Source organism: Syngnathus floridae, chromosome 19 (genome assembly GCF_059516105.1).
Source record: "Syngnathus floridae isolate MCC-2025c chromosome 19, RoL_Sflo_1.0, whole genome shotgun sequence".
Lineage (NCBI taxonomy): Eukaryota > Metazoa > Chordata > Actinopteri > Syngnathiformes > Syngnathidae > Syngnathus > Syngnathus floridae.
In genome coordinates this window covers 7,855,084-7,872,803 of record NC_142431.1, presented here as the reverse complement: position 1 = coordinate 7,872,803, position 17,720 = coordinate 7,855,084, and the positions used below count along the sequence as shown (strand labels likewise).

General features: G+C 44.8%; 2 protein-coding genes across 6 annotated transcripts; both read left to right on the top strand.

Moving 5' to 3' along the window:
• The first annotated feature begins 1,113 nt into the window (after nucleotides 1–1,113).
• On the top strand, nucleotides 1,114–4,225 carry nek2 (NIMA-related kinase 2). 4 transcript variants are annotated; one of them, XM_088361471.1, is made up of 9 exons: nucleotides 1,114–1,325; nucleotides 1,565–1,782; nucleotides 1,944–2,184; nucleotides 2,265–2,347; nucleotides 2,418–2,544; nucleotides 2,602–2,848; nucleotides 3,010–3,064; nucleotides 3,166–3,221; nucleotides 3,442–4,225. In XM_088361471.1, exons 1-9 carry the CDS (start codon nucleotides 1,182–1,184, stop codon nucleotides 3,615–3,617), a joined length of 1,347 nt encoding a protein of 448 aa, XP_088217597.1. In that variant the 5' UTR covers nucleotides 1,114–1,181; the 3' UTR covers nucleotides 3,618–4,225. The 4 variants fall into 4 exon arrangements, 3 of the variants coding, with proteins under 3 accessions (XP_088217597.1, XP_088217598.1, XP_088217601.1); XR_015854300.1 differs by having other exon boundaries at nucleotides 1,115–1,325; nucleotides 2,602–2,854; nucleotides 3,011–3,064; nucleotides 3,442–3,533; XM_088361472.1 differs by having other exon boundaries at nucleotides 1,115–1,325; nucleotides 2,620–2,848.
• A 287-nt stretch (nucleotides 4,226–4,512) lies between these two features.
• On the top strand, nucleotides 4,513–10,179 carry slc30a1a (solute carrier family 30 member 1a). Of its 2 annotated transcripts, XM_088361470.1 has the most exons (3): nucleotides 4,518–4,780; nucleotides 5,106–5,580; nucleotides 6,308–10,179. In XM_088361470.1, exons 2-3 carry the CDS (start codon nucleotides 5,139–5,141, stop codon nucleotides 7,177–7,179), a joined length of 1,314 nt encoding a protein of 437 aa, XP_088217596.1. In that variant the 5' UTR covers nucleotides 4,518–4,780; nucleotides 5,106–5,138; the 3' UTR covers nucleotides 7,180–10,179. The 2 variants fall into 2 exon arrangements, with proteins under 2 accessions (XP_088217595.1, XP_088217596.1); XM_088361469.1 differs by having other exon boundaries at nucleotides 4,513–5,580.
• Nucleotides 10,180–17,720: the final 7,541 nt, after the last annotated feature.

Sequence of the window (17,720 nt, the reverse complement as noted above, 5' to 3'; positions counted from 1 at the left end):
TATATAGTCTCAAGAGAATAGGATGGCAGGATGTCTATGAAAGCCTTTCGGTTGTTTTGGCTCCCACGTGTCAGTCACCTTGAAATGTTCCAGTTGATGATAAACAAACAGGCATGTTTTGGGTTTTTGCTGTGGTATGGTTTCAATGTCAGTATTGAGGTAAAATATGGAAGGCAGTACTTGACATTATGATCACATATAGTCACACAAGTAGATGTTTTATTTTTAAAAATCATCAATTCTTCATGGTTATTGTCTACAAAATGTAATGAAGGGCAGTATCAACTCCCTCTAGACTGTTGTCTGTCATCAGTGAGATGTCTATTTTTTAAGATACATGTTTTCATCTTGACCCAGCAGCCTGTATTCCCACAACTACAACTATACTATGGCATGACATCCCACGGCCATCCAGCTCTGCAGGAGTGACCTTTGCAGAGCCAGACTGACAGATCCCTGTATGCTCTGCCTTCCCGTGGTGTCAGTTTTGGGCTGTAGCGGCCCTCCAGGGGAGCAAATGAATCATTTGAGAAAGTGTAATTGAAGCGGCAAAAAGAACTGACTTGACTTGTTCCACTTGTTGGAAAAAAAAAAGTCACTGACTTGGTGGGCAGGTTAAAATGGCTTGGCTATCATTTGGTATATGACAACAATGTTCATACAATATGAAAACACCGCAAAATATCAAAATGGCCATTATGTATAAATTTCCTTGTGCATAAATGATTAAAAATATTTAATAAATAAAAACATAGATGGTATATAGATAACTTTTGGAAAATAATTATTGCATCCACAATCACAAAAATCACACAAAAATGCATGTGTGCTTAAAATGTCATAATTTGTTGTGCAAAAAATGTCTTGTGCAAACAAGACATGTTGAACGTAGATAGTTGCCTCGTATTTACATTTCTGTACTGTACTCCCATTGCCCAACGTTTAAATGCTGTCTTGGTCTATGCGAATATTTGACGTCCTCTAGTGGAGATCTAGTGTGCTTACCGCTCTATTCTCGCGGGTCTTGTTCACAACAGTATCCTTGAAAACGTTGCCACGCCCATCCGGTCCCTAACCAATTAGGGCTTCTCGTCTTCAATATGTAGACCAATCACAATCGATATACGCTATTACGCTATTCAAAACATCGAAGAGGTTTCCGTTTCCTTAACTGCAACCGTATGCACACAAACTTGCTGCATATTAGACATCACTTCAACAAAAACAAGATGCCGTCCAGCATGTATGACTACGAGGTGCTACACACCATTGGGTCCGGTTCTTATGGACGATGTCAGAAAATAAAACGGAAATCTGACGGAAAGGTGAGGAACCATTGGCATTTTTTAAAAACTGTTAAAATATTGTGTTGTATTCGTAACCTTGAAATGCCCATAATTACAATAGGCAGTTTGTATGAGCTGTCTCCAAATGTTTGTTAACTTTCTCTTTCAAATTTGAAAATTAATGAAGAATTTGATTTTTAATTCAGCCTGGTTCTTGGCGTTTCTCATTTTTAAGTCCCCTGTATTGCTATTTTTCTTTTACTGTTGTTGAACCCAAGGTTCTGGTCTGGAAGGAGGTGAATTATGGCACAATGTCCGAGAGTGAGAAGCAGATGCTGGTGTCAGAGGTGAACCTCCTAAGAGGGCTGAAGCATCCCAATATAGTGAGATACTACGACCGCATTGTCGACCGCACCAACACCACGCTGTGCATCATCATGGAGTACTGCGAGGGTGGAGACCTGGCAAGCCTCATTGCCCGATGCATCAGGGAAAGGTGACTTTTTAACCCTCACAACACGTTTTTATGAATGCTGACAGACAAAAACAGTGATACAAAAGAGCTCTGATATCTCAATAGTACTTAAAAAAAAAATAGAAAAAATTCTGCATGGCAACCGCAACTTTTAAGGTTTGACTCTTTTTCTGTTTCCTCAGACATTATTTAGAAGAAAAGTTCATCCTGCGTGTCGCAGCACAGCTCATGTTAGCGCTGAAGGAGTGTCACAAGCGGGATGATGACAGGCCCACCGTCCTTCACCGAGACTTGAAACCAGCCAACATCTTCCTGGACGTCAAACAGAACGTGAAGCTGGGTGACTTTGGCCTGGCCCGGATCCTTAACCACGAAGCCAGCTTTGCCCAGACGTTTGTTGGAACGCCTTACTACATGTCTCCTGTGAGTTTTCATAAATTGTGAATGCTGTAGTTCCGATCCCTAAAGATTTTGAACGGATTGATGCAACGTTTGTCTTTCAGGAGCAAATGAACCAGATGTATTACAATGAAAAGTCGGATATCTGGTCACTGGGTTGTTTGCTGTATGAGCTGTGCGCCCTTAGGTAAGTTTGCTCGAGTGCATTGCCTCACGGATAGCTTAGTTTACTGAGGAGCGCAAATCTTTCTTTACAGGCCCCCTTTTACTGCCTACAATCAAAAAGAGTTGGCCGTCAAGATTCGAGAGGGCAAGTTCAACAGAATCCCGTATCGATACTCTGAAGAAATAAATACCCTACTCAAGACAATGCTCAACTTGAAGGTTAGAAATAATATGAATATTCCCCGCCCCCCGGTGTGTCATTAATGTTGCTGTCAGTTGTTTTTTTTTCACCAGGACTATCTGAGGCCATCTGTGGAATCCATCCTCCAGAGCAGCCTTCTGGCCGAAGCAGTCGGCGAAGAGCGGAGGAAAGCGCGGCAACTTCGGAGGCAGTCAGCGGGCTCCGGCGTTGCTTCCAAAATGCCCACAGATGTAACACCTTCTGGCGCAGAGCTCAGGCTCCGAGAGCAGGCCTTGAAAGAGCGGGAAAAGGCACTTAAAGAACGTGAAGAGATGCTGGAGCGTGAGGGGTTTTTTTCCTCCTATTTAGAATTTACCTGAGCTTTACTTACGGGTCGCCATCAGATTTTGTTTTGGATCATATATTTCAAGTGTTGTAACATGGCAACACAGCAATTGCAAGCATTTGTAATGTACGGTTTCTAATTTGCATTTGTTTTTTAGGACGGGAACAAGAGATGTGTTTACGTGAAAGCCTCGCAGACGAGAAACTATTAAGGTACTTTTTGAAAAGAAGAAGAAAAAATTAATGACATATGACCTGGCAGCATGGCTGAGTACATCTCTTTCACTGTTCTGATTTTCGGGTTTTTGTTACAGAGCGGAGTATTTTTTGAAGAATTTCCCTGCGGCGCATCAGAGGGAGCAGAGCATAGGTACGCGAACCCGATGAAGACCTCTGGAGACACACAAGCTCAGCTTGGAAATATTGTCTGTTTACCTTTTTTTTGTTTTTAATTGGTTGAGTGGAAAAGATAAATTGATAATTGTGTCAATAAAGATTTTTGTCAAAATTTCAAAAGCATGTCACAGGACTTACCTTATCTTGTCCCTGGACACAGGAATGCATTAAAAATACTCTTTTTGCTCCCATAGGTGTCTGGGAGCAGTACTCCCCTGGCAAGAAGTTTCATTTTGTAGGCGACAACAAGGAAAACCGTCAGCAGGATCACTCTGTAGCAATGGCGCCACGATACGACATGGTCAGTCAGCATGCTCAAACCCTGACGGATTTCGAAAAAGCCTATCAGATCCTCCGCATGCGCATCTGACAGTCGTTGTGTGACCGTAAAATTGTAAATATTTTAAGTGTTGGGTCTACTTAACTTAAATTAAGCTTGTGTGTATGTGCTATTTATAAAGTGCCGTGCTTGTTTTATCGACAAGATTTTGTATTGAAGAAGGTTGTCATTATTATAGGTTCAAAATACTACAACAAAGGCCAAACTAAAGGTTTGAATACATTTAGGTTATAATTGGCATGAATATGATTGTCTTTGACCAAAGGGGCATATGCAGGAAATTTGGTTCATACTGGAATTTTGGACAGCCTAGCCTAAATACAACAACCAGCTAGTACAGATGAACAAAAATGTACTGTTTTACCAAACCAAATACTCTTTTTCAAGTACTCAATCTACCACAAGAGGTCAATAGTCCATTGAAATCAATGTCTGACTATGCCACATATTGTCTGTCGACTTCTGATTACCACAATCGTTATACCGTGTAGATTTATTTTTAGATTGTCTTTAAATAATGGAAAATTAGTAATTAGAACCATCGTCAAAACAAATTGAATTTTAACATCACAGTTGATAGTACTGAGATGTCACATTTGAGTTATTGGGATTTCGGAAAAATAAAATCTTTTGCACCAGGAGTGCCCCCGATCTTTATCCGGCACGTAACAAGAACCTATCCCTTAATTTCTCCGTTGAGACTGTGTGGAGTGTAAATGAAAAACAAACATTTAGGGGGGAAGACACGCCTGCACCTACAATTGTTACTTGAAGCATGGAAACGACGAACATATTCGTGTCAGTCATCACCAAGAACTCACGTTATCCACGTCAAAGGTGTAGCATACGTACATATTCCAGTAAGCAATGTTTATAGAGCAACTTCCTGTAGTCAACGTTATTTTATATAGTGTTTTTTTATTGGTCTTCTCAAGCCTAATACGACAATGCACATGTCAATCACCGCGAAACAACGCTCGTGTAGCTTGCGTAGCAACCACCGTTGCCCGGTTACTCTGTCCCGCCCACTTTAGAGTGTAACAACATCTAACCAATCGGCTTGGACCTTTTGTCCTCTCGTTCAATAGGAACTCGCACAGGGCGTGCTCTTTCCCGGGTTCTTCTGATGTTCCGTGTGGAAAGTTTACCGGCTCGGGTGCAAAGTTTCAGCTCGTCTGCAAACTGGAGCTAGGGTGAGCGTCGACATTATGGTGTTTGCCAAGTCACTATTTTTCCGATGAATTTTCTTCCAGTTGAAGTGCCGCTGACGTTACGGGGTAACTATAGTTTGAGTGTAGTGTGGGGTAATCGTATTGTCTCTCTGGGAGCCAGTTAGCTCGAGTTGTCAGCTCGGAGTTCATACTAGCTAGCTAGCCGGAGTGAGCTAGGTTTACCCCCCCACACACACACACACACCACCACACTTTCTATAACATCGACTGGAAAATGGCATGTGCGCCTAATCGAGTCCGGCTGCTATGCATGCTTTTGCTGACGTTCGCCTTTTTCATCGTGGAGGTGGTGGTGAGCCGGATCACCGCATCCCTCTCGATGCTGTCCGACTCCTTTCACATGCTGTCGGACGTCATCGCTCTGATCGTAGCTCTGGTCGCGGTGCGCTTCGCCGAGAAGACCCAAGCGACCGACAAGAACACGTTCGGCTGGATCCGGGCCGAGGTGATGGGGGCGCTGGTCAATGCCGTTTTCCTCACGGCGCTGTGCTGCACCATCGTGCTGGAGGCGATCGAGCGCTTCACCGAGGCCCGCGAGATCGAGCAGCCGCAGGTGCTCGCCGGCGTGGGATTCGCGGGACTGGTGGTCAACCTGTTTGGGCTCTGCTTGTTCCACGGCCACGCCAGCGGAGGACACGGACACTCGCACGGGGGAAAGAAGAGCAAAGGCGCAAAGTCTCACCGGGCCGGCAACGGGACTCCAGGGGAAACCAACATTTTGGTGGGGAACCACAGCAGTTCCACGGACGCCTGTCAAACCGGTAAGCGTGGGTGCAGACTTTTTGTTTTGTTTTGTTTGATTTATTGTTTGTTACTACAGTACTAATGGCACTTAGATTACAGTGAGATGAATTAATTGGCCCACGAGCCATAAATTCTCCACCCTTAAGTTGACCCCCACCCTTTCCCCAAGGCAGCCTTCTCCACACTATCTCCATAGTCAGCAGTCCATATTGCATAACAGTACAATCCATTTTCTAGTAGCCTATACAGAAACAAGCGGTCACATGATAACTGTACATCTTTTGGTTTCTAGGCATGTGTCTCTCTCACTTGTTTAGACACTGAATGGTTAAAGCCATTCCCAAGGACCAGGTTTCTCCCCCACATGCACACTGCTTGGCCTTGACATTTTCAATAAACGGAGACTGCTCAAACCCCTCCTCCATGCCCCTGGTAGCACTAACTGGAACGTACATCAGCGTAATTGTGGAGTCAACGACCAAAAGCACACCATTAGCCACTGATGAACGAGCCGGCATTGTGTCAGGGATTGAGGAAAACAGTTTCTTACCTTGTGCACACACCCTAATCAGTGATTGAATTTTGCTCATTGTGAAATGAGTAGTATATTTAAATTCAACTTTAAACAGTCAAGACTGAGATTTAAACTCTGTTAATTGTATCAAAATTATTTTTGTCACTTGTTTAGGCAACTGAGCCAATTTTTTTTCTCAGACAAATACATTTTACTTTCTCTGTCTGCAGACATGAGCCCTAAAGAGAGCGCAGAGATGCAAATCAACGGCGGCGCTCAGTACGAGGACATAGATCACGACCACAATGCATCCTCGCAGCTCAACATGCGCGGCGTCTTCCTCCACGTGCTTGGTGACGCCCTGGGCTCCGTCATCGTCGTGATCAACGCTCTCATTTTCATCTTCGTGTGGCAGCCCTGCAACAAAGACGAGCTCTGCGTCAACCCATGTATCAAGAGCCACGCCACCGACCACTACCATGGCAACCACACGCTGGTGGATCTCATAGGGGGCCCCGCCACGCCCAGCACCAAGATGGCGGGCCCCTGCTGGGTGCTCTACCTGGACCCCGCACTCTGCCTCATCATGGTGTGCATCTTGCTGTACACCACCTACCCACTGCTCAAGGAGTCGGCCCTCATCCTGCTGCAGACGGTCCCTAAGCAGATCAACATCCACCGCCTCAACGAGCGCCTGCTCAACCTCGACGGAGTCCTGGCCATCCATGAGCTGCACGTGTGGCAACTGGCGGGCAGCCGCATCATTGCCACGGCGCACATCAAGTGCCATGATCCCACATCCTACATGGAGGTGGCCAAGCGCATCAAGGACTTTTTCCACAACGAGGGCATCCATGCCACCACCATCCAGCCCGAGTTTGTCACATTCAGTTCTGAGTCCCAGGACTCCTTGTGTGAGCTTTCCTGCCGGACTCAGTGCGCCCCCAAGCTGTGCTGCGGTGCCAGCGACAAGCAGAACCCCGCCATCGACAAGAAAACAGCCGGTGACCTCAGGGTCATCGGCGAGAGCCCGGAGCCGGCAGCCCTGCCGCTGGTGCAGCCGGAGGTCATCATCACGTCGGAGGTGGAGTCGTCTCTGTGAGAGAAACTGGAAGCTGGATCAACTGCTGTTCAATTTGGGAAAATTGGCTCCAGCATTACCAGCGAGCATGCAATTTTTCAACCTAAGTCTTTTCGTCACAAGCCCCCTCAATCTGGGTATGAGTTTCAAAAAAGTATCTGATTACTTCTTTTGTTTTTAAATCAAAACCAAAGGGTTGCCTGATTTTCCATAGTATAAACTGAAAAATGGGCTAAATGATTGAGTTTGATTTTAATAATAATTGAGCAGAATGTTTGGTAACAAGTATCCATAAAGATATGTTTTCTTGTTATTTGCCACAATTAGTCAGGAAAATTTGTCAACACAAAATGTATATCGGCACACTGGTTTCGGAATGATGTCGTACTTACGGTTTCCCTCAAAGGGCCATAATGACTGAAAATCTCTTAACTGTCACCATCGTAGTATCACATATACACAATGAATTTGATCACAACCAAATAAGCATGCTATATTTTGATTTATTTTGATGTGATTTGGTTAAAATAAAACTGATGCTTGTAATATTTGTCCAAAGTTCACAAACTGGTTCTGACTAGCAAAAGCACATCTTCTGTGTCTAACGTTATTTGCAATGCTTGTTACCGAATTCTCGAGTTACTTAAACACAACCAATCAAATATTAAAACCAAACTCCGCACTATGGCCTGTTTTTCAATTTCTAAGCCAAAAATGTAAGTATGAAAAGTCAGTCATTTTTTGGGTCAGATTTAAAGACACCTAAATAATGAGTTACTTTTTTTACTTGTAAATTAAAATGAAAAGACTGATTGATACACTGATTCTTATAGTCACCGGTGGCATGTCAGGGTTCACTGTCTTTGGAACCTCATCCATCCCATGGTGTTGCTGTGCCAAAATTTCTCTTCAGAACCTCAAAATGTCACACTCATTTCAGCCTGTGACTCTTTATGCGTGTATTCTCTGAATCCGCTAACCCCTAAAAATGGAGTATTGTATTGCTTAATGAAGTATTTAAGTTATTAGAAATAATCTATTTCTCTCTGTAGATCAGGGGTGTCAAATTCCAGTCTTTGGAGACCGCATTCCAGCATGTTTCCCCAAGTTTCCCATCACCAAACACACCTGATTCAAATGATCAGTCCATCCTCACGTTCTGCAGGAGCCTGTTAATGATCCTGATTAATTGAATCAGGTGTGTTTAATGAAGGAAACTTGGAAACCATGTAGGACTGCGGCCCCCGAGGACTGGAGTTTGACACCCCTGCAGTGTAGGTGCTGCTTCTGCTCTCTTTGGCCCATCTATGCCGTGAGTTAGAATTTTTGGCCTTTTTTTTTGGATAAGAAGCTGGATTAACATCTCCCTCAGCCTGCCTTGCACTCACTGGCAAAAGCACTGAGTGTATCTGATGTAAACCGCAACGACACGGCTGCAGTCATTCAGGATTTAATGCATCTCGTTGCTCGGAGACGAGCCCCGCAATGTCGCCAGTCGGCTCCCCATGACGGCCAGTTGTTCTTTGGTTGTGTTCTGTCCAAACTCAAGAGCTGCAATGTTGCATTGTGCCACAACTCTTCTCGCTAGCACACAAACCACTGTCAGAGTGACTCATCCATGCAGTTTGTCTGTCCACTGCTTTGGACAGCTGAGCACCCAAGTCCTTCTCGTGGCCTTTAAATTGTTGAGGGAATGAAAAGAAAAAAAAAGAAAGAAATCACTCTACAGTTTGTCACTTAACAAGGTGCAATTGAGAATTCCACTCCTGAGTCTATGTATATGCAATGTCAACAAATGTGCTGGGAAGTATTTTGATGTTTTCATTTTTACAATGTGCAGTCACTTTTACACTGTGTCTGGGCACAGTAATGTTAAAACTTAAGTTAGATTTGTTTTTGTTTTGTTTTTTAGATATGAAATGTCAGCTGATGTTTTTTGATATGTTATCTACAGTTGCTGTCCATTGTGTCATCTTGAGACAAAAATATATTGCTGTTTGGTACAGTTGCTGTCTCTTGCTCTTTTGTATACATATATCCAACTTTGACGGGCCCAAGTATTCGTTGTCTTTATTGAAATGCATGTATTTGATTAGGCCAGCAACCAAGCATTATTTTAATAATCAATTACCCGTTGATTGATCAATCACTGGAATCAGAGTTTTTTTAAGAAATAAAATTTCCATTCCTTTATTAATCAATAGAACATTATTTCACATTTGAAGGTGGAGAAAATCCACAAACTCATGATTTTATTTCTGGTTTAGTATTTACATCCATCAGAACATTGGCAAGAATGTAAAAGAAGATGTTTGTAAATTTCTTATTTTTAAAAAGATCTGCTTTGATGGAGGACTCAAGAATCCAAAGAGCAAGGCACGCAAACAAGTCTGTCCTGTCCTTGAATTAACTCTGTGCCATTTTTTTAGCACCCATCAAGGCTGACACGATTCACCATGTTTATTCACCAGCTCCAAGGAAGAGTATCTTTTGCTTTCATTATTTCTCCGTAAACCTCATTTTGCAACCCCTTATTTCTTACAATGTGCATATTTTTTTCTTTTCTTTTTTTTTTTTTTAGTGTGTAGGGTTTCCTTTTCCTCATTTTGCTACCCAGTATTTCTTATAATGTACGGTTCTTTGTGTTCCGACTGTCAAACACAATGCATGGTACCATATCAACTTGGCCACAAAAGTCAAAACGAAACTTTGTGAATGTACTATTATTTCCCCGTGTATTATTTCCACACATAATGCCCATGCTAGAAACTGCAGCTGTTTGTCAACGTCCGCTGTGCCTGCTGACCATGTGATGGGCGGGGTCTTACATAAGAGGTGGGGGTGCATTGCAAAGGCAACATGCACACAAGGCTTTCCCCAACATTCCAGCTTGCTGCTGTGATGCTGTTTCATGTCGAACGCCGCTTTGTGCGTGCTCTCTGTTTACACCAGGTGTTCTTTGCCCCTTGCCTGCGAGCTATTGTGTACGTGTGCAACATTAAAAACCGAGTCAGCATGCTGTCTGTGTTTTCATTCAATTGATTCGACTTCAGAGTCAAGGGGTCAAGGGTCAGTGATTGTAAAGTAAATCCTGACAGACATGACACCAGTGACGCTGAATGCCCCTCCTGATAGAACCATGAACTTGGAGACTATGGTTGCCTGGTAACTCCACAAAGCTTCAAATGAATAATTAACTCATTGATATATAAAAAAGTTAGTTGAATTATTTCTGATACAAGGTTTCCCCAGTCCTAATATGTCCTGTTTGAAAGCACACATGCAGTGTAAACAGCAATGCTTGTCATGCTAACTAGTAAGCACTGTATTGTTGAGTTGCCCTTGAGCAAGGCACTCATTTCCTTGTGTCGTAGCCAGAAGATATTTATGTTGTCATCTGCAGATTATGAGAAGATCTATTTAAAAGGTTATTTGTTTAAACAAATGATGCACACCATGACTAACGCGACAGCTATCAGAGTAGAGACCACAATTTGAGGAACAACTGTATTTTAGGAATACAGAACCCCCCACCACGCCATGGAGTTAGCTGGGTTTCGGCTAACGCGTGCAGATCGCAGCGCGGAGCTCCCCGGAAAATCAAAGGGAGGTGGTCTCTGTTTCTACATTAATGAACGTTGGTGTACCGATGTCATGGTGTTGAAAGAGTTTTGCAGCCCTCTCCTAGAAACACTTTTCATAAACTGCCGGCCGTTCTATTCACCACGGGAGTTCTCCTCGATCGTCATGGCGGCTGTTTACATCCCACCACACGCACGTGCGAGTGAAGCCACGCAGATGCTGGCTGACCAGGTGACAGACATGGAGAAACTTCTACCAAATTCACTAATCATTGTTCTGGTTGATCTTAACAGAGCGAACCTCGCACACGAACTCCCCAGATACAGACAGCACATAACGTGTCCCACCAGAGGGGCACAGACACTGGACCACTGCTACACCGTAATTAAGGGTGCATATCACTCTGTGGCTCGTGCAGCTTTAGGACTCTCGGACCACTGTCTAGTTCATCTGATCCCTGCCTACAGACAGAAACTAAAAACTTCTAAGCCTGTGGTGAGGACTGTCAGGAAGTGGACAGTGGAGTCAAGGCAGGACCTCCAAGCCTGCTTTGACTGCACCGATTGGAGAGTTTTTGAAGCTGCAAATTCAGACTTGCATGAACTCACTGACACTGTCACATCATACATCAGTTTTTGTGAGGATCTGTGTGTGCAGACTAAGACCTTCTGCACGTACAACAACGACAAACCTTGGTTTACACCGAACCTTAGGAGGCTGCGCAAAGTCAAGGAGGAGGCCTACAGGAGCGGCGACCGGGACCTGTTCAAGCAGATCAGAAACACACTGAACCGAGAGGTCAGGAAAGCCAGGAGGTGTTACGGGGCGAGCCTGGAGAGACACCTCTCTGCCAATCCTGATCCCTCAACAGTATGGAAGTTAAAGTCCCAATGATCATCGTCACACACACATCTGGGTGTGGTGAAATTTGTCCTCTGCATTTAACCCATCCCCATGTGATTTTGATCCATCCCCTGGGGGAGAGGGGAGCAGTGAGCAGCAGCGGTGCCGCGCTCGGGAATCATTTGGTGATCTAACCCCCCAATTCCAACCCTTAATGCTGAGTGCCAAGCAGGGAGGCAATGGGTCCCATTTTTATAGTCTTTGGTATGACCCGGCCAGGGTTTGAACCCACAACCTTCCAGTCTCAGGGCGGACACTCTACTACTAGGCCACTGAGCTGGTCCCAGGCCTGTAGAGCATCACGGGCTTCAAGAAACGAACCCCCCGTCCTGTGGAGAGCCCAAGGCTCGCTACCCAGCTAAACAGGTTCTACTGCAGGTTTGATCGGTCCTCCCACACAACGGGACCTCCTGCAGCACAATCCACATACTCACCTCCCCCCACAACTGCTCTGTCCACACCTCCATCACCGTGGTCACCGACTCTCTCTCTTGCAGAGGCCGCGCCCGCACTCCAGATTTGCGAGGAGGAAGTGCGCCAGATGTTCCGGAGACAAAAGATCAGGAAGGCACCGGGCCCAGACGGCGTGTCACCTTCCTGCTTGAAAGTCTGCGCCGAGCAGCTGGCGCCCACCTTTGCACGGATCTTCAACCGTTCCCTGGAGCTGTGTGAGGTGCCCTCGTGCTTCAAGAGCTCCACCATCGTTCCAGTGGCCAAGAAGCCCGCCATCACAGGTCTGAATGACTATAGACCTGTTGCACTGACATCTGTGGTCATGAAATCTTTCGAGAGGTTAGTGCTGAACCACCTGAAGGATGTCACGGCCCCCCTGCTTGACCCCCTCCAGTTTGCCTACCGGGCAAACAGGTCGGTGGATGATGCGGTCAACATGGGACTGCACTACATCCTGCAACACCTGGACACCCCAGGAAAGTACGCCAGGATCCTGTTTGTGGACTTCAGCTCGGCGTTCAACACAATCGCTCCTGACATCCTCCAACAGAAGCTCATCCAGCTCGCGGTGCCTGCCTCCACCTGTCAGTGGATCACCAGCTTCCTGACCAACAGGAGACAGCGTGTGAGGCTGGGGAGCATCACATCTGACACCCTGACCACCAACACTGGAGCCCCTCAGGGGTACATCCTCTCCCCACTGCTCTTCTCCCTCTACACCAACGATTTCTCCGCAAGTGACTCTTCCGTGAAGCTCCTGAAGTATGCAGACGACACCACTCTCATCGGACTGATCCAGGACGGTGATGAGACTGCGCACAGACAGGAGGTGGAGCGGCTGGTCCACTGGTGCAGCCAAAACCACCTGGAGCTGAACCCGCTCAAGACCGTGGAGATGACAGTGGACGTCAGGCGAGGCCCTTCACCACTTTCACCCCTCACTATCCGCAGTAATACTATTCTCTCATCAGACACCTTCAAGTTCCTGGGAACCACAATCTCTCAGGACCTGAAATGGACCGGCCACATAGACTCTGTCCAGAAGAAGGCCCAGCAGAGGCTGTACTTCCTGAGACAGCTCAAGAAGTTCAACCTGCCGCGGGAGCTTCTGAAGACCTTCTACACTGTCATCATCCAGTCTGTCCTCTGCACCTCCATCACTGTCTGGTTTGGATCGGCCTCCAAACAAGACAAGCACAGACTGCAACGGACAATAAGGACTGCAGAAAAGATAATTGGAATCAACCTCCCATCTATCCAAGACTTGTACCTGTCCAGGACCAGAAAATGTGCAAGTAACATCTCAACAGACCTTTCGCACCCAGGTTACAGCCTGTTTGAACTACTCCCCTCCGGACGCCGTTATAGAGCTCTGTACACTAAAACCAGCAGACACAGAGACAGCTTCTTCCCCCAGGCTGTCGCTCTGATGAACTCACACCACTCTTAGAGTCTCAGAGTCATTACTGTGCAATAACATCCCGCTTTCCACACCTTTTTTGTCTACACTGTTTGTACTATGTGTCCTCTCTGCATCCATTGCAGCCTGGTCTTCCTAGAAGAGGGACCCTCCCATCTGTGGTCTCTTCTCAAGGTTTCTCATTTCCCCTAGTTGGAGTTTTGAGTTTTTCCTTGCCCTCTTGGGAGTTTAAGATCAGTTTAAGATCAGGGGGTGTTTGAGAATATCTTTCGTTCTTCACATGTCCTGAGTGTTGTTAGTCACCTAAATGTTGAACAGAGGCTGTGATTTACCGAAGTCAAATTCCTTGTTTGGCACGCTCAAACATGGCGAATAAAAAACTCTTGAATCTTGAATAGTGCAGCTTATTATTTTATTCCCATCTTCATTGAAGTTGTGGCTGAAGGGTACTCATGTGGATTCTTATAAAAGGCATTTAGAATGAAGAGATGATAATTTGGATTTGTGGGATTGTGGATTTAAAAAGATGACAACCAAGACCTCTCCCACACTCTTGAGTTTTTTTTTAATCTGGCCACATGGCAGCTCAGTTGCCTCCACTAAAGAGCTTTCAGTCAAGTGGGGTAGCTTATATAAACCGGCTGGAATGTTAACTCTGCTGACCACCACCATCATGACAATGATAATGAGAATGGGGATGACCTGTCCTTTCGTGGACAAAAAGAAACGGTGTGCTTGTCCGCCATGTTTGCGGAATATTATTTTTGTAGCCCCACAATTTGGTAGATGGTTCCTTAGGAGGTGCAACAAAAACTTATTTGAATAAGGAAAATTGTTTTTGATTAACCCAAATCAAATTGTTCTGTTTGAAAATGTACCTTTGAAACTTTGACCCTTCGCACAGAAAATGATTATTTTTTTTAAAGCTATGAGTAAGATAAGATAAGCTCATAGGGAAGTCGTTGTGTCACAGTGGTCAGTGTGCATAGATTCAAATATGGTTAGAGTTCTGAATGAAAAAAGTGTAGACTAATTTCTCCCTTCTAATGATCAGACTTTTTGATCACAGGGCTAAGTGATTCCAACCAGCAAAAATTAATTACGCACAAATCATAACACACTTTAAGGATGGCAAGAAAGAATGATGAATGATGAAAGCAGCTCCCTTCCCATCCTTGTGACCAATTCGTCTGCGTACAGTAAAGATAAAAAGGGGGATTTATGGGCACGTGGTGGCACACAGGAGCTGTTATCAGTCAGGTGAGCAGCATCCTTAGAAAAGACAGACGAAAAGTTAAACATTGTCGACAATGATCATCTTCCAAAGTGATATAGTCTGCATCCTCCCAAATGGGATGGGATTGTGATGCTTGTCAATGCATTTTTACATTGCATATTCTGACCATTTGTGCAGTTTGGGTTTGTGACAATTGAACTGTGAGTGTCGGAATGGCAGACTGAAGCCTCGGTACAGAGTGCTTATGGGGCTTTTCTACACAAAAAGGGGAAACTGACCAGTGAAAAGTGGCGTCAGCACATTAGTGGTTTTTTTTCTTTCTCTGTGCTCGTGACTAGCCAGAACTTCCTTCTGTATTAACCCTGTCGTTCAAAAGAAGCATGCCTGTCATTATGAAACATAGCGGCAGCAAGTATTGTGAAATAACAAATGAGCAAGGTGGCAGTTTGATGATTTAACAAGACAGATAAGGAGAAGTCCGTGCCTGTTCACACATTCCTTTTTTCACTCTCCACTTTCTGGCCGAGCTCGTACTGTTTCTTTTCATAGTCGAAAGTTGACACGCCTTTTTCTCCCCCGTCTGATTCCATAAAAGCTACCTGAATTTTGAAAAGTATCAAAGTTCTCGTTTCAGTACAAATATGTGGAAGCTCTGTCCTCTAGCGGAAGCTTTGAGTTATCGCACACGAGTATCTCATTTACATCTGTTAGGTTACGGATTTTAGTTATTGATCTGACTCCAAATTGCTATCAACACTTAACACATAAATTGCTATGTCCTAATCCACACACTGGCGCACCTAACAATTTTGCGAGTTCGTTCTGTCAAAGAGAAGACCAGTAGATCAATCAGACCAAATTTACCAATTGTTTATTCCTGACAAAGCGCACTAATACAGGCCTGGGTCCCGGGTCCCTCACACTAAAACTCGTGCGTTTTTGTGACCACTAAAGGAAAATGTGCTTTCGGCAGTTTGCAAACATATTTTTTAAGGTTGTGTTAAACTTATAATCATATTAATATCTAGTATTAGAGTGCTCGTGTGGATTGGTGGGGGGCGAAGAATGTGCAGGCAAACTGCATGAACTTGTTTTCTTGGAAGTGTTGTGTATAGGCCCAGACAGGGAGCACCGGACGAGATAATCTCAAGGTCGGTGAGGAACGAGAACAACAGCACGTCTATGAGACCGGGCTTCGAGGGGAAAACCCAACCGTCTGACCTCAGCGACACCTGGACGGGGAGGAGATGGCCATCCACCAATCATCTCACAATATTTTGCATGCTTTAATATTCATATTGTGTTTCTTTAAAACTGGGCAACCCGGAAGAATGTGTCGTCTTTTGGTGGTCACAAAAACGCACGAGCTTTAGTGTGAGGGACCCGGGACCCAGGCCTGTATTAGTGCGCTTTGTCAGGAATAAATAATTGGTAAATTTGGTCTAATTGATCTAGTGGTCTTCTCTTTGACAGAACGAACTCGCAAAATTGTTAGGTGCGCCAGTGTGTGGATTAGGACATAGCAATTTATGAGTTAAGTGTTGATCACAATTTGGAGTCAGATCAATAACTAGAATCCGTAACCTAACACCACCAAAAGACGACACATTCTTCCGGGTTGCCCAGTTTTAAAGAAACACAATATGAATATTAAAGCATGCAAAATATTGTGAGATGATTGGTCGATGGCCATCTCCTCCCCGTCCAGGTGTCGCTGAGGTCAGGCGGTTGGGTTTTCCCCTCGAAGCCCGGTCTCATAGACGTGCTGTTGTTCTCGTTCCTCACCGACCTTGAGGTGGTCTCCTCCGGTACTCCCTATCCGGGCCTATTCCACAACACTTCGAAGAAAACAAGTTCATGCAGTTTGCCTGCACATTCTTCGGCCGCCACCAATCCACACGAGCACTCCAATACTAGATATTAATATGATTATAAGTTTAACACAACTTTAAAAAATATGTTTGCAAACTCCCGAAAGCACATTTCCCTTTATTCATATTAATTATTCAGTTCATCAAATTTCACTCCTTTCTTACATCAATCATCGACAGTGAATTAAATTAACTACACTGACATTTGCATTAGATTTGAATGACTTTTTGAGAAATCTACATTAATATAACAAGGAAATAAGTTGTGGGCGCGTGCTTTGCGGGGCTGATGGATTCGCTTGACACGGACCCTCGCATTGGGGAAAGAAGGCCAAGGTGTCAAGTCCGGGCGGGAACGGGACACTTGGGGAGATCACCTCCGTGAACACCTATGGGTGTTTTCACACTTGGTCCCTTTCAGCCCTCGAAGCGAACTCAGATCGATGACTCAGCATTTTTTGCGCATATGTGAACGCGCCAACCGTACTCAGACCCCTTTAAAACGAAAAGTCGCTAAAAAGTCAACGGTACGGTCCTAATCTGTGCATTGTGAACACAAAGCGCACTGGGTTCACTTCGCCTTTTTGCACTTTATTATAACCTCCTTGGCTTGCCGTAGATTGGTCACGTGACCGCAGGCGCAAAAACAAAACCGTAGAGAACAGAAAATCCAAAGTATGGCAGCAGCAAGTCGTGGTCGTGGTTCTAATAGTAAATGTAGAGAAGCATGTGCCGTTCAAAGTTCTGCCACGGCACCTGGACGCGGCATAGTTTGGGGAGAAGACGAAACGGAATGTCTTTTGGAAATTTGGAACGACGACAGCATTAAATCACAACTACGACCCACCGTAATGCGAAAGTATTTCAAGAATTTTCTGAGAGAATGAAAGCAGCCGGTTTTGATAGAACTTCTATACAATGCAGAATAAAAGTGAAAAAACTAAAGTATTTAGCTACTCGAGATAAAATGCGAAGAAGTAGGGAGTCAGGGGATATCAAAAACTACCCAGAATGCAGTGCAGTGGGAGTGCGAGAGCTGTAGAGGACCTAGTGTGAACAGAAAGCGGACTGAGGCCCCATCAAGGCTGAACTGAAC

Bases quoted from the DNA above. Each gene is read 5' to 3' on its own strand.
- slc30a1a (XM_088361469.1), top strand. From the start codon at position 5,034: ATGGCATGTGCGCCTAATCGAGTCCGGCTGCTATGCATGCTTTTGCTG. The intron at 5,581-6,307 runs GTAAGCGTGGGT...CTCTGTCTGCAG, and splicing joins CACGGACGCCTGTCAAACCG to ACATGAGCCCTAAAGAGAGC.
- nek2 (XM_088361471.1), top strand. From the start codon at position 1,182: ATGCACACAAACTTGCTGCATATTAGACATCACTTCAACAAAAACAAG. The intron at 1,326-1,564 runs GTGAGGAACCAT...GTTGAACCCAAG, and splicing joins AACGGAAATCTGACGGAAAG to GTTCTGGTCTGGAAGGAGGT. The intron at 1,783-1,943 runs GTGACTTTTTAA...CTGTTTCCTCAG, and splicing joins GCCCGATGCATCAGGGAAAG to ACATTATTTAGAAGAAAAGT.